Raw genomic sequence first — 17,445 nt, forward strand, 5'->3', positions numbered from 1 at the left:
TAAATTATTATGAGAAGTGATTTTAATATTATTGAGGGGAATAGTATTAAAATTAATTTGACAGAGAATTTAATATTTTTAAAAAATATAAAGCTGTGCATTCGTTGACAATTCCTGCGCCCCATGCTTGATATTTCGAGCCGCTTGAGCAGCACTTCGGCCTAGTCTGAACTCGTACAGAAAAATAATGCGAAAATCGCGTTTTGACATCCTGAAATAAAAGCCAAATAATTTACTAAAATTTGAATAAAATTAAATATCAAAAGCATAATTAAATAGAGCGTAAAACAATTAAATTAAGGTAAATATTTATTGGTATAAAATTGCAATTAAAACAAAGGAACAAAAATCCTGCATTTCTTTCTTTACAACCTAATATTTGCTTCCCTGACTTACGCCAATGCAGAGAAAATTTTAATGTTACAGAAAGATGTATAATTGATTGTATTTATAATTTGATTATTTATTTACCAAATAATTGTTGTTTTATTCTGTGCTTCTAATTATATTTATACCAAGAATCAGTAAAGACCAGGAGTTAAATAGAGTTTGATTTCTTGTAATAAAGAATTATTACGTGCGTCTATTTAACCAGCTAATAATCATTTGCACCTTTTACGAACGAGCCAGAAAATAGTATAAACCGCCACGCGGCATGTAGTCAGCAATTTGAAAAAGGACATTTGCATAAAGGTTCACAGTCTAATTATTACTAATCGGAGATCGCGATTCTCTCCCTCGCCGTTCCCACGGGGCCAGGATCAACAATAACGCCTTCGATTGTAACATCAGGGAATTCTTAAAGCAACGAGCGAGGAAAAAAGGAGCCACTCGACGAATAAATCTCCTCATCGGCGTCTTATCGTATCTTCGTTCACTCATTTTTTCTGCTTTGCGAAAGACCGCCGGAAAGGCGCAGGGGGGAGCCGAGGAGGGGGTAAAGGAGGTATAAAAGGAAGAAAAAGAAGAAAAATAGACGTCGCGTCGGACCCCGCGGGGACAATGAGGAATTAATGGCGGCCCATTATGAATATCACTCGGAGCGTGCGAATTCGCGTTTCCGCGACAACAATATTATCGCCCGGGGACCGAGTGTGTGCGTGCTCGGGCAAGATTGAAACGCGATCCCGCGAAAACGAACCTCGCGTGCGATAGATCGACAAGCGTATGAACTTTCCGACTTTCATCCGGCCATTGCGAATCCCGGCTCCGAGGAACTCACCGTTAACGATTTTCACGACGGTTTTCCCGAACGCCTTTTTTTTCCCGCGGAAATTTCCTCCTCGAACCGATAACAATGCCCCGCAGAAATGTATTCCGCCGGCAAACTGTGCATCTTTATGCAAAATGCAAATTCTCCGAGTCAATTTTTGTGTCAGAATTTTTCAATGAGATATCTCTAATTCCTTCCCTTCTGATTTTCATTTTATGTTGAATATCGCATATACTATAACAAATGAAATTTTCATCGGAATGAAATGAATTTGATGAATTTGAAACCGGCGGCGTTCGCGTTAATTAAAAACGTCCGGGCTCTGATATATAAATAATCGGGGCGAAGCACGTTCGCGAGGCCCATCACGGAGTAGCTGAGTGGACGGAAATTAACGAGTTTAATTTACCGGTCTCGCTATCCAATTATACAAATGTGCGAAAATAACCGATTACGAGAGCGTTAATAATCCGCCATATTTCATACCGCCACGTTTCCGGGGTCTCTCGCAGGATAACACGGAGCTGCTACGGACACCGTGCGTCCTCGATCGACGAAATTATACAGGAAGATCGGATCTTAATACCGCGAGCTGCTGAATTATTAATTATTATAGGCGTTATTGGCCAGATGATCGAGCTCGGTCACGATATACTCTGCGGTATAGTATAGTATACTATCTCTGGTAAGAGCGCAAGGATCGCAGGCAGATGTTTCCTGACGGAGGAAAAGCGGACACCTCTCTCACCTGTCGTCTTCGGCACGATACTAATTGCGAGATAACGTCACTCGGCCATTTCATTCGTTGCTACACGATTTCTATACCGCTCCGTCGATTTCTGCAATGGTAATAGCTATCTCACGCCGTTCTTTATTAGCATTGAATATCTTTCGCTCGAGGAATGTGGACGTGCCTGGCGGTGACCGGGTCGGGAGTGACCCGGAACTAAATTCTCTCCTCAACAAATTCTCTACAAGGTTGCAGCTTTTTACCGGGTCGCAATCGACCCAGGTAACGCGGCGCAAAGGTCAAGAGACGTTTCTTCCGCGTCGTTTGCATTATAATCGCGTGTCTTATGGCGACTGCCGGTGTTATATACGGACAAAGGACGTGTTATTAGAGCACGATGAGGGATTACATTGTCGGGGGAGGCAGGGACTAGTGGTTTAATCCTTCTTTACGGTGGAAACGCCGGCGACGTAGCGTTTCGGCTTGTCCCACGCTTGTTCTTGTAATTAAATGGGTGGATGGATATAGGTGTTAAGTTTGTTTTCTGTAAAAGTGTTTTTAACAAAATATGTTGTCATTCTTATAACGAGTTGTCGTTGTTGTTGTTGTATGCGTCAAATCTTGCAATCGAATTTTAAACCACTTCCCGATGAGACTTGAAACTTTAAACATAGCTCAGAACTGGATGACAATGCAATATAAAAAAACATATTTTAAAAACAACTGTGTGTTCAGGAGAAATAAAATTTTAATATGAACCGTCACACCTCGTCACGAGACGCTCGGTAGTACGTGATCGCGTTCAGCGATCCCCACTCCGCGCGCCAGCGCTCCCTACTTCACTACGCGTTCCCACTCTGACTCATCCCCACTCCAATAACTCATTTCGCACCGAAGGAGCTCACTCAGTCAGTGTGGTGCTCCATTCATTCAGTTCCATTTCGGACAATTTCGGACTCCATCAAGAGACGTCGTCTCTCGGAGTCATCCCCTCATTATATCTCGTGTTTCTATAATATATACCTTACTATTTCATACCAGTATTACTATATCTCGTGTTCCATTTAAAAAAGACTAAAAAGTAGAAAATAAAAAAATATATAAACAAACTTTTTGAAAACCACGCTTATATTAAAATGCACTAAAAAGGAGAAAATAATTATTTTAGACACTGGTGACTATAAATAAAAGCGTGGTTTTTAAAAAGTTTTGATTATATCTTCTTTTATGTGATGAATGAAGATAATTATTATCTTTTTTTGTATTAGAGATTAACCGTACAAATATACATATTTGTAATTGATTTGTGTTATTATCTTTATTCATCAAAAAAGGACAACATACCTCGCTAAAAACTCTTTTACAGAAAACAAACAATTTGTTAGTTGACACCTTTATCCATCAATTAATGGACGATACGCTGCGACCTTTACCAGCCGAACGTTGGGCTGGTTATTGTTTTTTTTTTGCTACGAAAAAATTATCGCACCTGCTCTTATTTGTGTCGCTTCTCTCAAAATTACAGCACCTGCTGTTTTGTTTCTTCCTTTTTTACAATAAAACATATCATTTTGGTAAATTGACGATCAGAGGATAAGAACACCAACGTGTATTTTTATGGTACTCTTGAAATATGTTGTAACCTTGGCGTTCAAACGAAACTATCTTTATCGCGAGAAACGGTAACCAGGTCAGACGTCTGAGTGAATGGATCACTGTAGTCGCCATTGTTTTAACAATTAGTCTTCGTCCTGATAAAATTCTATCCCGCTGATAGAGTTACAATCTTGCATTATCGTTAACGCAGATAAATTGCAACGGACTTGTTGGTGGCACGCTAATGAACGCCCGCGACGCGCACTCGTTAATTAGCACCGTTTAGTCAGTTTTATGCCGGTGTACAATTTGCTCGGTGCAGATCGCCGGCGATTAGACGAGGGGAAAAATCGGTTGAGGAGACATATCGGTCCGTTTTACAAGAGCCTCGGTGAGGGATCGGTGTAAAATCGGCATTAATTCCACGATGATCGTTTTATTGCTCAATCTGCCCCGGCGTGGAACGTGAAATCGGGACAAGTCCGAGGACTTAATCTCCGATCGAAAGCAGATCGATCCGTGTGGCCCGACGAAATTGCCGGACCTTGAGGTATCGTATGCAAAGTGGAAACTCCGCGACGCGACGGTCGCCCGGGTCGAACCGGTACCCACGAAAGCGAGTCCAGAGGGACTCGGAGCATGATGCTCCGCTCGATAAGTGCGACAAATTGCGCGTAATCGTGTGCGTGCACTGCTCATTATACAGCGGAGGTGAAAACGCGGTCGATCCTCGAGATCGCGTCGTCGATCGCGCTCTCGATCCGCCGACATTGACGAGCGCTCTCTCGATCGGCGATCATCAAGCTCGAGAGAAAACCGGGCTTTTCGAATCCGGCCGATCGATCGTTCTGCTTCGTCGACCGTGCGCTCGGAAACTTAAGAACGGCCCACGGAATTTCACTTGCGCTCACCTTTTTATTTATTTTCGGAATCACGTTACGAATTTTTGCGGATTCGTTTTATAAATGTGAAATTTAATTCGGTCAACCTTGTAAACGCCGGGAACGTGTAATTACGTCTTATGGCTGCGAAGCGAGCACTCGATGTGAAAAATATGGGTGTAACACGATGCAGTTTTAGAAATGTAGGTGAAAGAATATTATTAGATTGTTGTAATTGAAATGACCGTTTTTCACATTTGAAACTTCCCGCCTTTGTAGCTTAGTTTTTCCACGACAGATGGGGTTGAAGTTGTACAATTTGAAAAGTACATATCTCGTATATGAATTTGTGTGTATACGATTATTAATATTGTATAATATACATGATTCAAAATCGATTTTCGTTCACCATGGAAAGAAAAGGAAATTCGTATAATTTACTTGTACGAGTTCAAACTTGGACATACTGCGTCTGAAGCAGCGAAAAACATAAATGCCGCTTTCGGTGAAGGTGTAGCAAGTGATCGGACCATAAGGCGTTGAAAAATTTCGTTCCGGAGATACAAATCTGGAAAATGAGCCTCGTGGTCATAAGCCAGCAGCTATTAAAGATTTAGATTTAAAACAGATAGTTGAAAGGGTTCACGTGAAACCATAATTGCTGATAAATACTGTCAGGAAATTGATATAATGTACGAAAAACACACACTGCGTGTTCAACAGTCGGCATTAGTCAATAGACGTAGTGTAATATTGCTTTGTAAAAAAATTAGCAGAGTTGAAGTGTGAAGTTCTCCCTCACCCTCATTGTTCGCCTGATCTGTCACCTACTGGTTACCATTTTCTCAAAAATATTCGAAGAAGAACGTGCCGTAAAAACTGCATTTCATCAATTGATTGCCTCACGTTTATTAGATTTCTACCAGAAATGCATTGAGGCACTTGTATCACGATGGAAGAAGTGCATTGATGTCGATGGAAATTATATCAATTAATGGAATATGAATAAATCTTGTACAATAAAAGTTTATGTTAAAGATTCAAAACGGCCATTTCATTTGCAACAACCTAATAATTCGATGAGAAAACTTGTCTAATCATTTCTGTACGAAACTTTTCGATGAATGTTAGTGGAAATTGCCGAAATCTGGAAAAGTCTGAAGCAGACAGTTACCAAGAAGAGGTCGCCGGGAGTCACGCGGGCATTCCGCGTCACAGATCGCGCTGCCAATAACGCGACGCTCAATAAACGCGGTGACAAATGCGTCGAAGCCGCGATCACAGCATTCGTCGTTACCGAGGGTCGCTTGACGGTCTCTCTTCGAAAGGGGTTGCCACCGATGCAATGTTCGGACAAGAACGAGAAGGACGAAGGGCAGAAACGAAGAGCGAACGATCCGGCTCGCGTCGGCTCCAATTTATTTCACTTTAAAGTCCCCGCGTATAGGTGGGCGAAAGTCAGCCGTATAGAAACGACGCGTATGGGGTGCCGGGGCACCCTTTTCCAACTGCAATAGCGTGCGACACGTGTGTCCTCGCGACAAGTGGCGCGACACCCTTTTCCTTCACGCATGCTCTCACCCTCTCCGGCCCCCCTTTCACCCCCCTTTCTATTTCCTCGTGCTCGTCGTAGCCGACGTTACGCGGTGCGCGATCCCACCTCCGCACCCCCTCGCGTACGGTCCCTTTATACTTTCGACAATATATTTTAAAGTAGCAATGTCCCGACACGCGGAGTCACCGCCGCGCCTCGAGACAATATCGCGCGCCATCCCCTAACCGTTGCCGAACCCTTCCCTCCCCCTTGGCCCATCCCCTTCTCACACTTTTCCCAGGATCTACTCTTCCTATGCCACCCACGCGACCCACTCCGTTTCCCTTCTTCCGCGACGAGCAACGTTCGGGAACGGGACAGCTGCCGGCCACCAATATCACGCACGCGTATATCACCGTTGAGGATTTTCAATTTTAATATTTTCCTACATCGGGCCCGCCTTTACGAGCCGCTAAATCATAACGGTTTCGGCGGGTCGGAGATTCCTCGACCGTTTTGTGTTTCGATCACGCCCTCTGATATTGGAACCGGGATCCCGCGGCCTTGTGACGTCGTAGCTGACATAATTTTTTAAATAATCATTGTCGTGTTGGAATTTGTAACATTTCTACTTCTAATAATCACCCTACAGTAGCGGTTCGAGTCACGTGGAGGCCCCAAGCGGTAAAAATTTTGGGGCCCTCAAATCTCGAGTTAGAAATAAAAGTTACAAGAAAACTCTCACAAACTTATTAACAAAAATGAAAAGTAATGAAAAATTTCATACCGTTACGCGTTAAATAAATTTATTTAAAATTCGGGGCCCTATGATGTCCCGGGGCCCCACGCGGCCGCTTAGTCCGATTTTTATATTTTATATATATTATATATACTGTTAGATCCGCCACTGTCACTCTAGAAATTTGAGGGGTACAAAATTTTTCTCGTACAAAGTAAAATTGCTGTAGCTGTTGAAAATTGTACGGAAATAAATATCAGTGAATGCCAGATTCGAATTTCGTGCAAAAGACATGCTTTTAGCAACGAGATCGTGGCATATCTGTTTCCGTTGTTTCGCAGGTGTTCTTGACTAGCCGTGTCTCGGGTGTCTCTTGATTCCTCGAGGACTTTGTTTGGATTTAGTCCTGCGGTTTCCGGGAAGATCCGGGTTTTAAGGGCACTCGGTGGACCGAGGTGGACTTGTATTGGGTTACTGTGCGAGCGGAGAATGGGATCGTTCGTCTTCCTTCGAGTGTGCCTCGTGAATCCAACGAGCAGTTTTCGGTTTTAATCTGTTGTTAATTGTGTGCCGTTGGTACGACGTAGTGGACATCGATTTATACTCTAAATCTGGGAATGGTACTTTCTATAAAAACAAATCGGGGGTGGTACCTTCTACAAAATCAAATGGAGTAACCGTAGGGTAAAGTGGCCCCATATGGTATAGTGCCCTATTATGGCACTACCTTATATCTTGTAAAGGAGAAGTCGCACTGTAGTGAGAAAATCCTCAAACAATAGTTTACCATGTTTACTCAACAGTGAGCATTGCGTTCGCACCCTTCTATAGATTTTAGTATCGATCCTCCGCCAGTTGTGTCTGGCGAATATTTTTGTGGTTAGATTTTCGATAGTACCTTCTTCGAGGAAGATAAGTGACTTTGAAATGTTTGAACATATATCTGTAGTTTCAGTTTATTTATATTAATGTTTGCCAAGTGTTGGTTTGGGCTGAAATTTATTTTCTCTTTGTCAATAGCTAGTATTATCAGTCCACGTGGAGTTCCCAATATGGCACTAGGTGTCATATTAGGGACTCAAGGTGTACCCTATTAAAAACCCTTTCGCTGGAACTTGCAAATAACACACTACAAAAAATATTTTCCCCAAGCTGTATTAATTTTTGAACAAACTTGACCCCAGAATCTTATAGGAAGTAAATGCATCTACAACTGGCAATTTCTGGGTCGAAAAAGTGCATTCTAAAATAATCAAAGAATGACATCGACAAAAAGTGGTTCATATTTATGCACTTTACCCTACCTCCCACAAGAATAAAATCGGAGGATGGTAGAGCTAATTGTCCCACATCTTTAAGAAATTCTTAGGTGTATGAAAGCTGTGTTTTTAGCATCGGGTGTTCCCGTCTCGCCTCGGATGCTCCAGTTTCGTCTCGGATGCGTTCGAAACGGGTCACCCGATGTACCTGGAACAGATTCCGCCGGTGTCTCGGGGGTCCACCGGTGGGATCGCCATTGTCGTTGGGCTGTCGTACGCCCGGCAAGGATGCAGGCGCCACACGGGCGGCTTACGGTCCCCATGGGGAACGGGCACCGTTTTTTGCTGGGATTAAATGCGAGCCGATGCCGCGATAAGCCGTAGAAAACTACGGTGGAAGCGGTACCGGTGACAGATTACGCTCGTGACTCCGATCCACCGTCTGCGACGTTATACTCTGCGCGTACTCGCGAGTTCTCTTTCCGTCTCTCTTCCTCATTATATACCTTTCCTTACACGAGCGATCTCTAACACCGCCGAAACTTGTCGCAAGAACCGCTCCGCGAGAAGAAACACCGCGACGAATTTCTCCGTGATGTGTCTATCGGCTCAAGCAAACGAGGCACGCCGATGCAAGGAAGTCCGAGAGAGATGGAACGCGAGGATGAGCTCCGTCGTGCCCCTTTCTTGCGCACCTGGCCTTCAGAAAATCTTCATTTTAGTTCGCGCCGGTTGACATTCATTGTCTCGCGGAGAATCATTCGATTTCATGGTGACGGTGTTTGTCGTCTTTTTTTCAATGAGGTTCAGAGACTGTTCAGGTTTTGTCTTTTTCTTCTTGCTTGTTCGAGTGTCTGATTTTTCTTATTGCAATTATCGAAGACATACCATATAATAAATGCTAGGGCAACGGGGCCAACAACTGAATAAACATCCTCGGAAAGCAATTCCGGTGCATCAGCGCGACATCAGACCACCGGATTACAGCGTCAGGAAGTTCGTCGACCGGCGTCGCGCAAAAAACGAGACCGCCCCCAACGATTCGCAACAAAGAGAAGCTCAGGAGCACTTTGTAGTACAAGAAGCGGTGGTGGCGTGGCGAGAAGAAGCAGCGTGCCGGATGCCGCGTGTAATTGGCAGGGGAAAAAATATCGGTGCGCGGGATTCTTTTCGATTCGGGACGGTTACACGGAACGGGCGGATATTACACGGTGTAAAATCGCGGCGTCCGACTGAGAAAGACACGCGGTACGACTTTGAGTGAACTCGCGAATCATTTTTCTCCCTCCTTTTCCAATTCGACCGTCGAGGGGGAGGGCATTAACGCGACCGTCGACGTCGGCGTCGGCGTCGGCGTCGGCGTCGGTGGCCGACGGATAAGCCGTAGAAAACTATGGCCGGGAGTGGTGGCTGTGACAGATTACGTCCCACCGTCTGCCCCGGCAAAGCCGCAGCAAGGAAAAAAACGCCGAGAGAGGATGGATCCGTTCCCGAAGTGGATTAGCCCCCGGCCGCCGTTGTTGGTACCTACACGGATACACGCGTATTTATTAAATCGAGCACTAATCCCCGAAAACAGAGAGTCTGGCGAGTGTCCTGGGGGAACGGGAGCCGTGTTTTAAAAGAATTTAACCTGTCCCCGTGATTCCTGTCCGAGTCGGCTAACTTAGGATTACCCCTCCGCGTCATTCCACCCGCTCTATTTATCCCTCTCGTGCTTTCTCGTTTTTCCTTCCTTTTTCGAGGAGCTGTGCCCTCCCCTTCTGCCACTTGCGATCTCATGTGCTCGACTGCAGACAGAAACTACCGCAATTAATGAATTATTTGGATGTGCAACTTGTTGTACTGTCATCTTTGTTCACGAGTCGCCTTCATTTGCAGAAATTGGAGTACAGTGCTCGGTTAAATTATCTAAATCATCTAAATTCTTGTCTACTGAGGTAAATTTAACCGAGCAGATTTCAGATTAATTTAACTCTGTAATAAGCGAATTATTTTATTTGATTTCACATAGCGTGTGTACTCTTTAATGTAACCTCCTAGTGCAATCCAAATAGAGCTTCCTACGACCGATTCTTATGGAATTCGCAGAAGTGTGTATCTAACAAAATTAGAACTTTGTTTCCCACTTTGGGAATTAGATCCCAGCACACAACCAATGTTTAACCCGTGTAAAGACAACTCGCGAACGCGTACAGCCATCATTTTCATTTTTATCGCAACCAATCGTTTATAGTTTCATTGAATTGCACAAGATTCTTCCGTTGGTTACGCGCATCGGAGATCGCAATTAAGGAGATTAGAGACTTAATGGCCGCAGATCGGATCTAATCGCGATCATATTCGCCAGTCGGCGAATCTTCTATATTTCACGAAGCAGATCCGTGAGCGTTCGCCTCGCGCTCTCAGGAACGAACGGTAAGATCGTTTGTCTTCGCGGCGTAACTTGAACCGACCTGTCGTCACCGTGACACCTTTTTCATCTCCCGAGACACCCGGTCTTCGTATATATTTCTTAAAAACGGAGAGAGGTGTCGCTATCATTTGAATTTCAGGGAATTATTCATTCGACCCGGTCGCTACTGGCGGTTCATTTCGATAACAATTCTCATAATCGCGATGGGGGACCCGTTCTATCAGATTGGGACCTTTACGAAAATTCTGTAACAATTTATTTGGAGATTTTTGGGAGTGTAGTGTTCAAGGATATGACAGTCATATGTGTGAGATACACAAATAAAATCAATAGAGTTCTAGTAGAAAATAAGAATTCCTAAACACAGACCAAAAATAACAGTTATTCTGAAATTTTCTACGATAAAAATCATTAATAGAAAGTTGATTATTATTGAAAATCTCATCGAATAACTGTTGTGAGCGATCGAAATAAATTTCTCTTGTCGATAACTGTTATGAACAATCGAAATAAATTTCTCCCATTGATAACTGTTAAAAGTGATCGAAATGAATTTCTCTCAACGATAACATTTACCGAACAGAGAAAAACTGTTCGGTTACTTATAATTCTTATTTGTAACCAATACGATTTTAGTCGATGAAATACTTGTTATTCTGTGACTTTTTTCTTTTTGCTTATAACAGTTATGGTCCCTGGGCAAAAAATAAAAAATGGCAAGTTATACGTACACTAAAATAATTGAGGAAAATTTGGAAATGCCTCATATGGTAGCCTAAAAAGGTAAAACCCGCACAAGAAAAATATTGATGAAGTCTGAAGGACAATTGAAGGTGAAAATTTGTTGAAAAGCTCGCTACTGGAATGGAGCAAGTGTGTACGTTACAGAAACGGTCCCATCGAGGTTTGGTGGGTCGACTTTTCTTTTTCCAGCGGCAGGACATCCATCTGGACCGTCCGCGGGTAGTTCAGCGGTGTTTGTCGCGAGCCGCTAACGAGCAAGGTGTCCCCCTCCTCTACCTGTTCGGTTTCCCCCCGCAAGGGCACCACTCCGGCTTATATAAGTCTTATAAAGAGCAAAGCGGCGGACCACACACATCCGATCCTATCTGGGGAGGCTTCTCTCGGCGCGCTGCGCCTACCTTTCCTTCTCTTTTCCTCTTTCCCGCGCCACGAGGACGAGCCACGGGGTCCCCTGCTCGTATGGGAGACGCGCGCGGACCCATGGGGCCCCATGGACCCCGCTTGAATGCGCGTCCTGCGCTCCTTTCGCACGCCGGCCACTTAGAGATTACGCTTGATACCGTCGCGATACTCGCTCGCAATTTATTTTCACCGGTTAAACCCTCTGCCTCGCTTCCAGATTATCGGACCCCCCCCCCTCTCTCGTTGCATCTCGACCACTGTTTGACGTTATTATTCGTTCTTATGGTGGTCGATTCCCCTCCGTATTTCAAATTTTAATTGTACGTGATTGTGCGTAATCGTGATGTTTGTTTCGAATTGTGATTTCAATAGTAGGGCAAAGTGCCCAAATATGGTATAGTCGCCTATTGTGGCACTACCTTATATCATGTAAAGGAGAAGTCGCGTTCTAGTGAGAAAATCCTCAAACAACAGTTTACCATGTTTACTCAACACTGTGCAGTGCAATCGCACCATTCTATAGATTTCAGTATCGATCCTCCGCCATTTGTGTCCCCACGTGTTGAATATTTTTGTGGTTAGATTTTCGATTGTATCTTTTCCAAGAATATAAATGATTTTTAAATGTTTGAACATGTCTGTATAGAAAAAGAAATCCATTATTTTTACGTTATCTCAAGCGGAGAAATGATGGATTTCTTTTTCCCCAACCTAATATTAATGTTTTCCAACTGTTTCGGCTGAAATTCATTTTCTTTTTGTCGGTAGCTAGTATTATCAGTTCACGTGGAGTGCCCAAAATATGTGGCACTACCAAGGGTTTCCTAATATGGGTATAGCTATTGACATTCTAGTGTAGGTGCCGAATATGGCACCAGGTGTCATATTAGGGACTCAAGGTGTACCATATTAAGAACCCCTTTCGCTGGAATCTGCAAATGACACACCACAAAAAGAAAAATTTTTCCCAAGGTGTATTAATTTTTTAACAAACGACCCCAGAATTTTGTAGGAAGGAAATGCATCTACAACCGGTAATTTTTTGGTCGAAAAAATGCATTCTAAAATAATCAAAAAATTACATCAACGAAAAAAAGTGGTTCATATTTGGGCACTTTTCCTTATGTAATAGTTGAAGTTGTTTCAGTATAACGACACTTACCCCGTTCTACGGAGCCCAGGATGACAGCAGCACCGGAAAAAGAAGACAAAGAAGATCAGAAAGGGACGAAATTACGGTTTATCGAAGGTAGAAACTCGATAAATTTCAAAATATTTGATCGTATATCTGAATCGAGCGGTATTATGCGGGTCGTAAACTTAGTCCCTCCTGCGGAGACGGCACCATATGGTGCTAAAAAATCCATGGCTGCTCTCTATACGCCTAACCTTCGCATAATGTATTTGCAAAAAGATATACTGGCTGTGGCAGTTGCGAGGGATGCATAGAACAGACGTCAGAGAGTGAATTGATCTATGTGGTTCGGTCTTCGAGATACTTTATAGATTTGTATATTACTTTTCATATAGTGAAGCTCCAACACAAATGAACATTCTCAGTTTTGAGAAGGTTCACATTTCCGTGCGAAAAATCCAACAACTATCAAAATAGAAGCTTTTGTAGTGTCTCACCGTAGTCTCGTTGACGCTCTTGATGTAGTCCTTGTATGTGCCGGCGATCAGCTTCACGATGTTCTCGTTGCCATGCTTTGCGGCCCAGTGTAAAGCAGTCTGGAACACAAAGAACAACATTCAATGTGATACGGTTTTCAGCGGTGTTGGAATATGGAATGAGATCCGATGTAAACATACTGGGTGACCAGCCTGAAGCAATCAACTTTTTCATCACCGGCATAAAACGAGCAGAAACAAATCAGTAAAAAGATAAAAGATCGCGGAGAAGATCGGCGGCGTAAAAATACGCGACGAACGGAAATTCACTGTGTCCGTAGGTTGGTCGCGAATATTTCGGAAAAATCGCGACGGTGGCCCGGTTGTAGACACGACGCGAGCAGCTGTAGCGTATTTTCAGAGAGGCCGGTGAAATATTCGCGAATTAAGCAACGGCACCCGGCTACGTCAACCGGAACGAGCTGGATGAATGGCGACGTCGGACAGCACTCGAGAGGAGGAGCACTTTGAGAGCAGTCGATCACCGGGTGGTGCACCGGACGGGGGGTGCAGGGGGAGAGAGAGAGAGAGAGAGAGAAACAGAAAGAGAGGGAAAGGGAACGGTTCGCGGTGGAACACGCCAGAAAGACCAAGTCGATGATCGTCGTCGTAGCTCGAATTACTTGGAGGATCACGCTGGAGTCGTCGGGAGAAAAAGAAATCTGCACCGGAACTGGCGCGGACCGGTAGGATTCTTGGCTCCGGTTTAGATCAGCGATGATCGATCGAACCGAGAATGAATCGCGAGGAGTCGTTGCACGATCAAGTATTTTGCTTTTCTTCAGGTTCTTCGCCTATTGCACTTGAGGGTTGTTTCCATGCTCTCGAGGGTTGTTTATGAAGGTTTCGAAAGCCTCTGACAGAAATAAGTCCAGAAATTACATTGATATCACTGAGGAATTAACGGGAAAATAAAATGATAAAGGATAGAATGAACGAAACGCGAGAGGAAGGATTTATTTCGCGAAAGTTTGCAGAAAAACAGCGTAAAAAGGCGGGTAAATATGTTTTTAATTTTACTCGATTCGCCAGGTTAATTCTCCGCGTGCGGGGCGGGATGAAAAGTAACGTGAGCAAAATATAAAGACCGCGTTTTTAAAATCCTGAACGCTGTCTCTGCGCGGTTTAAAACGTTGAGTTATGTCCGCTGGCGGGCAGCTTTGACATCGGGCTCTCTTCAAACGCTATTTCCATATAGTGGGTAATGCCATGGACGGATTATTTCGAGCATATCCGTTATTATTCTTTGCAAGTTACCGCGACGGCTCGTAAATTTAATGGCACCGCTGCTGGCCGGCTTTTCGGGAATAATGCGGGACACGCGTACGCTGCCAGTCTCCGCGCGCTTAATATCACTTCCCGTGGATACTTTGTGGATGTGTTGTTAACCGTGACGTGTGACGAGGCTTGTTTCAATTGTTATGGACTCCATTTCCTATGGAACACGCTCTGAAGGATCAACGATCCTCGTTGATTCGCCAATCTGCCTTCAGAATTATTCTAATTATCATTTAGGCAATTTTTATCGGCTAGGTTCTTGTTCATACTTCATTTTCAGAACATTGACTGTTCCAACAAAGGCGAAAACTTCAGGTTCAGCTCGAGCGTAATATGTTATTTTCCGAGTCGCAAACGAGGATGGTCGAGCTGATGCAAAATATGCCAGACACGGTGCGCAACGAGGCCGTCAAACGTAAAGAGAAAAATCTCTGGAACAGTGTAGCAGCCGTGAAGGACGCGGATTATTTCGCGAGAGCATAGGGTGGCTCGCTAAGGGAGAAATATACGGTCCGCGTCGGGGATATAAGCAAACGTCCGCGGACATGCATTTTAATTTCTCCGCCAAGTCCGCGTCCGGAGGGGAGTAGATTAAAAATAGTGTCCAGGTCTCCAGATTCGCGTGGACGTCATAGGGAAGCCGGAACGCGCCCAGGTGATCCGCTCCGCACCGCTCCGCACCGCTTCGTTCCGCGCCGGACCGTCTGCACGCCGCGCAGAGACAACTTGCAGGCCACCTCATTAGCGGCGGAAAAACTCATCCTAACGAGGCTACGTACCTAATGACGAGAACCACGCGCGCGCTCTTTCGTGTATGCCTATTTACCGGCGGCCCTGCCATGCGGCTGCTACGTGGCCACCGTGGGCTGGATGGCAGACCAGACCGTCCCCGTGTTTCTGTACACTGCCGTTCATAAGTCACCGGACACTTTGCTGCCTCGAAGTATCATAATCTCACTGCGGATTTCACGTGCTCGTCGCGAACCACATCTTCCCAATCGAATTTCACGCACATCCGATCTCTCACCGGACGCAATTTTCATAAACAGACTGCGGATCTTTAATAAATAAATATTTTGAAGACTTTATGAAAAACTTCGGGACTGAAATGTGGCTTAGATCGTGTACACGCTATTCCTTGATCTCTTGCGACACAGTTGCAGCGAGTCAAGTGTAAAGGACTAGAGACTGAACATCGTGGTAGACGAGCAGAAAGGGATTAGGTGAAAACCGTTGTTGCTAGTGATTCGTTTTGCGAAGGCAAGCAGCTCAGTGACTTATGAACGGGAGTGTACGTGTGGCCACGTGTGGGGTGCACCTTGTGCGCCCACTGGCCCTATACGTACTGGCTCTACGGCAAATTAACGAGCGACGCGCAGGGAGGATATACGACCTCCTGGTTGATATTAGAGGCACGTGGCGCCAATGCCGCTGCTGCGCCAGGATGCACTTGCCAAAGGATTCCGGGAGCGAGGCTCGCCGGATCGTCCCTGGACGACAAATATTGACGCTGATGCGCGCGAACCGCCTTCGTCTTTGAGCCTCGGCACGTTTACAGTGGAAACAAGAAGTTATCGAGGAACTTCGCCACCGGTTGCGGGACCCTCCTTTCTCATTTTCCCATCGCACGATTCCTCGTAAAATATCCTTCAGTTGAAAATGATTTCTAAAATCTGGATTACTCGTTGTAACCGGATCTGAATATCCCCAATCAGATATCCGGGTATCAAGAGTTGTAGATACGAGCCCTGCGTAATTAGTGAATCATCAAGATTTGAATTGAAAATCGTGAGAACCATGAACTCTCTTGTTTGTAACAATTTCTAATGATTTCACCTTAGATTTTTGAAAAATGAGACAGCCGATGGTGTATTTCGTACAAATTGGTAACCGTGTCGTTCAATGCGTTGGGTATACTGTGTCTTCAACTATGAACGATTGAAGATAAAACGCAGGACACGCGCGAGACTCTATCGTGTCAAAGAATCAGTAGATTGGTCGCGATTGTGGTCAGACAGCCATTAGCGAAGGAAGTAAAATCAATATTTCTGTTCGAAGTAATTGAATACACGAATGAAATTCTTGTAGATGTGTTCGATCGAAATCAGACCTTGATTTGTTGCTTTGTGACGAGGCAGAGAAGCTTGAGGTACTTATATGGAGTGCTAGAATGATCCTTGCCGCTCGTAGCTGGGTTTTTGGGTGTCTACAGTGGCATGATTCTACTGCGCTCAGTGTACAACTGTGTCCAACCTCCTCCCCATAAAGCCAGATCATATTAAGTATCTAGATTTAAATTTATATCTATGACTATCTGAAATTAAATCTATATTACCAAAGTAGACACCGAGATATCTAATCTACATCTACACCTACGCCATCTAAAACTGAATCTATTACAAGACTTAAAATTATGGGACTGTTGTCATCGATAGAGCCTAGATCACTAGATTAGGTACCCTACAACCCTAGCGTAGGTCTACATCTACAACATTTAAACTATTAAACTGTTCCCACTAGTAACATTAAAATCCTTATCAATCAACAAAATTTCTTTGGGTATATATTCTAAAAAAAAAAACTTTTTAGAAACTACGCTTATATTAAAATGCACTGGAAAGGAGAAAATAATTTTTTTAGACATTAGTGACTATAAATAAAAACGTGGAGCGCGAAACTACATTGACGTAATTTTCGTGGGCGCTCTACGCTTTTATTTATAGTCACTAATGTCTAAAACAATTATTTTCTCCTTTTTAGGGCATTTTAATATAAGCGTGGTTTTTAAAAAGTATTTTTCATTTTCTACTTCTTTTTAGTCATTTTTTTTTTATTATGAAATAGTAAAATATAGAAACGCAAGATATGGAAATACGCGAGATAGAATGAGGGGATGACTCCGAGAGACGACGTATCTTGATGGAGTCCGAAATTGTCCGAAGTGGAACTGAATGAACGGAACACCACACTGATTGAGCTCCT

At 44.0% G+C, this 17,445-nt stretch overlaps 1 protein-coding gene across 1 annotated transcript; it reads right to left on the reverse strand.

Moving 5' to 3' along the window:
• Nucleotides 1-42: 42 nt before the first annotated feature.
• Nucleotides 43-17,066, reverse strand: LOC143212440 (uncharacterized). The gene is made up of 2 exons (XM_076431283.1): nucleotides 13,147-17,066; nucleotides 43-12,682 (listed from the first exon to the last, which is right to left on the reverse strand). The coding sequence occupies exons 1-2, from the start codon at nucleotides 13,264-13,266 to the stop codon at nucleotides 12,593-12,595; spliced, it is 210 nt and encodes a 69-aa protein (XP_076287398.1). The 5' UTR covers nucleotides 13,267-17,066; the 3' UTR covers nucleotides 43-12,592.
• Between the last annotated feature and the right edge of the window lie 379 nt (nucleotides 17,067-17,445).

This window comes from Lasioglossum baleicum, chromosome 9, assembly GCF_051020765.1.
Source record: "Lasioglossum baleicum chromosome 9, iyLasBale1, whole genome shotgun sequence".
NCBI lineage: Eukaryota > Metazoa > Arthropoda > Insecta > Hymenoptera > Halictidae > Lasioglossum > Lasioglossum baleicum.

Bases quoted from the DNA above. Each gene is read 5' to 3' on its own strand.
- LOC143212440 (XM_076431283.1), bottom strand. From the start codon at position 13,266: ATGTTGTTCTTTGTGTTCCAGACTGCTTTACACTGGGCCGCAAAGCAT. The intron at 12,683-13,146 runs GTGAGACACTAC...TGGGCTCCGTAG, and splicing joins AGAGCGTCAACGAGACTACG to AACGGGGTAAGTGTCGTTAT.